Here is a 5,000-nt window from a genome sequence, read left to right on the forward strand (position 1 = left end):
ACCGATTAAGTTGCTGATTTCTATCTGCATATGATGATAATGGGTTCCATTGTAAATGTCCACTGTTCCCTTAGGAAGCGTCCTTGTTGTTATGGCAACGGACGCTTCAGGAAAAACTCACCAGATGGCAGAGCTGGCGACAGTGTTACCAGACATAGATGATTATGTGAGCCTCAATATAATCTTAATATTTCGTAATAGGTTGAAAATAATCGAAATTCCATGAATTTGATATGAAATTAGATGACAAATATGTATCATTTATAGATCAGAGGAAGTATTTTTATTCTGGTTGAAAAAAGATTATTATATCATGTCTGCAATATTGAAGCACACTTCAAAGTAAAACCTTTATATCACTTTCTTTAATATTCATATAAAGATCTGAATATGAAACAAAGAAATTAGATACCTACAAGGCAACAACAAAATTTAAAACACCATTTTATACTCGAGTTCCTTGGCTAAAGGCTTTTGGCAACGGTGTCCATGTAAACAACATCATGGCCGGCACTGCAAGGCAAGGAGTCCTCTCTTTGGCCAGGAAATTAGCTGGTTTGTGATATAATATCTTTATTTAATGCATTGTGATGAAGAAATGGATATATTTAGAGTGATTGGGAGGAGATGACCGGGAGAATGTCGTTTAGAAAAGTTATTAAACAGTTACCCAAGTTCAGCCCTCAGGGTCCTTCGCTGATTTGTGTCAGAAATTTGTTTTATTATCATTTACATTATTTACTAAACAGGATTAAACCTGCATTCTCCCAGTTCCACAGGATTCAAGTTTAGTTCAGTTACAGAAGGATGGATAGAGAGTTGAATTTATATGATTTTCAAGCTTGAACTTACAGAGTGCCCAGGAATTTACCAGTAGAGTTTATTTTGTAAATTATCGAATGAGGCTTGGAGATGGAGAAACAGGGTAATGCTCATGAATGATATATATAAAACTGTAATATCTAATAATCTTGGCAGACATATAGGGTATTTAAAGTTCCTTTACGAAGATATCCTCTGCTGTGACCCAAGCCCTTTCTTTAGCTTCCATGTCTGCAACACTCCAGTGAAAGGACATCCGTTTTTCAGTAGTTTATTCTGGCAAAATGAGATTGTACATTTGCCTGGTAACTTGCTGGTAAACAAGGAAGCTGTCCAAGTTTGGGTTGGGTTTGGCATGTAGGCTTTTATGCATATAGAGAATTACCTTACCATCTATTTAGCCAGAATATAAGTGGTGGAGGTTTGCCTGTCTTTATTGGAGTGTTTAAGTGTAAAGGCCATGCTAGTTGCTAAATGATGGTCCACAGTCATGGTGTTGTTGGTGTATGGAACCTTTATATAGCATGAGACCATTTCAGTTTCTACTCCATAAAAGTCAAACATCTCTGGGTAATTCTTTACAGTGCTGATGCACTCGTGTGAGACTAATATCTCAACTTCCATCACAAAATTTATTCAAGAAACTAAGTTGCCATGACTGGACGTGCCCTTTGGGCACTGCCCGAGGGGAGGGTTGATGGGGACTGTGCCCACCCACCATCACCTGGGAAATATTCTCTTCACTTCAGCTTGCACAGCAAGAGAGGGCTGAAACTCAGAAGCACCAATTGAACTTGGGCTGCGGGCAGTACTTTCTGTGATTATTTTTCCTTTATTTATGGCATTACCATTCATGTCTGCAGATTATTTCTGGTACAAACGACTTCATGTTTTAGTCTTCTACAAGAATATCATCTTCAATTTGCCCAACTTTATTGTATCTATACCATAAAGATTTACCCATTTCTGAGAAATAGAACTAAATTCCCAATGTGCTTTCTGTTATCTGTATATTTTAAAAACAGAATTACATCTTATTACTGATTATAATAGTTCCTTCAAGAAGTAAAGGTTAACTTTTTTTTTTTTCCGTATATTTTTGAAACCTATTGCTGGCCATACATTGCTTAGAAGAAGCAAAAACCAGAGAAATCATCCTGCTAGTACTGTCATTTCTTTGAAATTGTGTTTGCAATAAACAAAGAAAGTATTTTAGCTTATATTTGAATTTATGCTTATTTTGTTGTATTAGTATTTGTTCTATTTAGAAATGACTGAGCAGAGGTTGATATGTTAAAAGTTTTTATTGATTAGAATAATTGATTCATTAGCCTCTTTTCTGTCTCTTTATTCATTATATTGTTAATATATTTATATGTATTTGATATTGCTAATAGTCATTTTGTATTTGTCCTTTTATTAATATATCTATTTTCTGGCAGGCTTGGATGTAAATGCAAGACGATCAGTGTGGACGGTGGCCTCCAAAGTCTCTCCCTATGTTTCAAACAAAGATCATGGGGGTGAGAAAAAGGCGGAGGTTCCTCATGACTTTCGGTAAAGATTTGTAACTTTTATCCCAATTCTAAGTACAGCAATAATCTCTAGAATAATAATGTCTGATTAAATCAAAACAAATGCTAGGCATATATTGGCCTTCTATTTTATTCTGTCATTTGTTAGTTTGTCAGTCTGCACTCATTTGATATATCAGTATAACATTTAGTGTATGCATGAAGAATTATAATATAAGTCATCAAGTAGAGTTGATGTTAAAGAGATTATTAGATATTGATACGGTACATGTATATTATATGTATGATGCTTATTTCATTGGAGATGAAGTTAATGCCATTCTGATGCAGGTAATTATTTAGTCACACAGCTATCTAGTCTTGCAATTATTATTCCTTGTCTAAATTATCATTCCTGTAATATGCATGCATCTTATTTTTTCAATCACCTATTATATGAATGAAAGTATTGGTAATGTTTACTCCTTTGAGATTAAGTCCCTATTACTCCAGTCATTCCTGCATTATCCACAGACATTGCTGTGTGAACCAAAAACCTTCCTGAACCCAAGGGCTTTGTCCCCAGACCCCCATCCAATCACCATAGACTTACTCATTTCTGATGTTATTTTTTGCCTGCAGAGATTATTTCATGTATTAATGAGTGTAGTTTTTCTCTTTAATTGTTATTGTGCCATTACATTTTTCTATAAATGTATAACAAATTATGTGTTGCACAATTTTCTTATTATCAACTTGCGAAGGTAATACCATAGATGAAAAGTCTCTTATTTCCAGTCATTCTGTCCATTACAGACAAATTTAACTTTGTAATACATGGTTGTGAGAGTCTGTGATTTAATTTTGTGTCTGGATGTGTGAAAGCCACTTTATTGATTCAAAATAAACCTTTACATAGTTTAAAGTACATATAGACACCAAACAATAGTAAGAGAATTGTATATAATAATATCCAACATGATCTATGCTTTACTTTAGAATTCTGCTAAGTTACTATCGTTGAGACATATCTATGTAACAGTTTATTTGGTGATAAATGTAAAGAATTTTTATTTTGACATAGGTAATGTATATAAGTTAGAAAAGAAAATTATGTTGTAAATCTTTTGATTTAGATCATGCCATCCCAGCAATATATATGAACTTACACATATATATTTCAGGGTGGTGTTCCCCGAGTTCATACCAGACCCAAAGCCAGAGTTCAGGAACAGACTCCGAGAAAAGTTGGAGCGCCGAGACATGCTGAATCGCAGAAATATCATGGAGATTCCTGAGTTTTATGTTGGTAAGTTAGAGAAACCATCAAGTATTTACCTTGCTTTTTCCTTTTCTTCTACATTGTTTTCTGTTTTTATGACAAGAAGTGCTTTTTTTTCTCAACTTGCCCAGAAAAAGACCTTTTATTGATTGTAATTGTTTTTAACGTTTTATGATTTCTCTTTCTTTTCATGGTGGCTCATTTGCCTAAATAAGATTGTATTTGTAGACTAGTTATGAAATTAACCAATCAGCTAATGCTGGTATGATATGTCTATGTTCCATGTCCACCGTGATTTTAGTCAATTTTTTTCACATAGTTGGCACCATAAGCCCCTAGTCACCAAGGAATCAACGAGGCCTACCTCATCATACGTTCCTTATAATTTTTTGAAAAAAAGCTTTTACTTTTATTGTTATTAATATTGTTATCCCGTTAGCCTATCCACCTGGTGTGGTGTGTGAGCACATATTAGCTTTTTTATTATTTTTATTGAAATTTCCTGCTTTCAACATCACTTTTTAACCTGTTACTGCTGGGTCACATGTATATTTGCCATAACAAACAGCTTGATCTGTTGGTATGGCTATATGCGTGGCGACCCGCTAGGGCACATTGAGTGGAAAGTTCTGCTTCATGTAGCTGATTCCCACTCTCAGTGGCAGGATGGTTATCAGAAATCACTGGAGTCTATGATGCCGAGAGATTTCAAATACCATCACTGATGGATTAATTTTAACCAAAGGCTTTTAGCAGTGAAATATTCCAGAGTCCAGGGTAAGGGGTAATTTTTTTCTCTCCTGATTTTTGAGTGAATGTGGTAATTGACTCCTTGATATGTAATGAAATAACAAAACGTGGTTCCAATGGGTCAAATTACCTCGAGTTAGACTCTAGCCACTGGAGGTTAGCGATGGACCATTTGGTACAGTCATTGTTTATTATTTCTGCATAAGGGTTACTCAAGATTTTTGGTTGTAGATATTTTCTAAAAAAATTATGATAAATTGAATATGTTTTTACTGTTTATTCAAGTATATTTCCAGAAGAATTACTGTAAATGATTAGTATTGATACAATTCATTGGGGTAGAAGCTATTGTAAGTTGATTATGCACATAGTTATAAACCTGTTGTGCAATATTTACTAATATTTCTTTGATGTTGCAGGCTCCATTATGGCTGTAACTGTCGCAGACTTTAATGCTTCTGGCAAGACTAACCGATTTGTGGGAATCTGCATCCAGAGAGGAGGGTCTGGCCTCAGGGCATGGTTCATCTTGAGGAATGTCATTGATCATCAAGGTATCTTTCTCTCTTATCTTTTTGTCTTTCTATTTTTCTCTGTTGTTCTCTGTATCTTTTTCTCTTTCTATTTAATTC

The 5,000-nt window shown here is 34.6% G+C and overlaps 1 protein-coding gene across 1 annotated transcript in view; it reads left to right on the plus strand.

Annotated features, from left to right (window-relative positions):
* The first annotated feature begins 484 nt into the window (after positions 1 to 484).
* The window catches only part of LOC125025726 (39S ribosomal protein L19, mitochondrial-like), a 14,204-nt gene continuing 9,688 nt past the window's right edge, over positions 485 to 5,000 (plus strand). Inside the window, exons 1-4 of the mRNA XM_047613885.1 lie at positions 485 to 555; positions 2,265 to 2,379; positions 3,521 to 3,645; positions 4,788 to 4,922. Coding sequence (XP_047469841.1) covers positions 504 to 555; positions 2,265 to 2,379; positions 3,521 to 3,645; positions 4,788 to 4,922 — 427 coding nt within the window. The 5' untranslated portion in view covers positions 485 to 503. The remainder of the gene's footprint in view (positions 556 to 2,264; positions 2,380 to 3,520; positions 3,646 to 4,787; positions 4,923 to 5,000) is intronic.

The sequence above is a fragment of the Penaeus chinensis genome, chromosome 5 (assembly GCF_019202785.1).
Source record: "Penaeus chinensis breed Huanghai No. 1 chromosome 5, ASM1920278v2, whole genome shotgun sequence".
Classification (NCBI taxonomy): domain Eukaryota; kingdom Metazoa; phylum Arthropoda; class Malacostraca; order Decapoda; family Penaeidae; genus Penaeus; species Penaeus chinensis.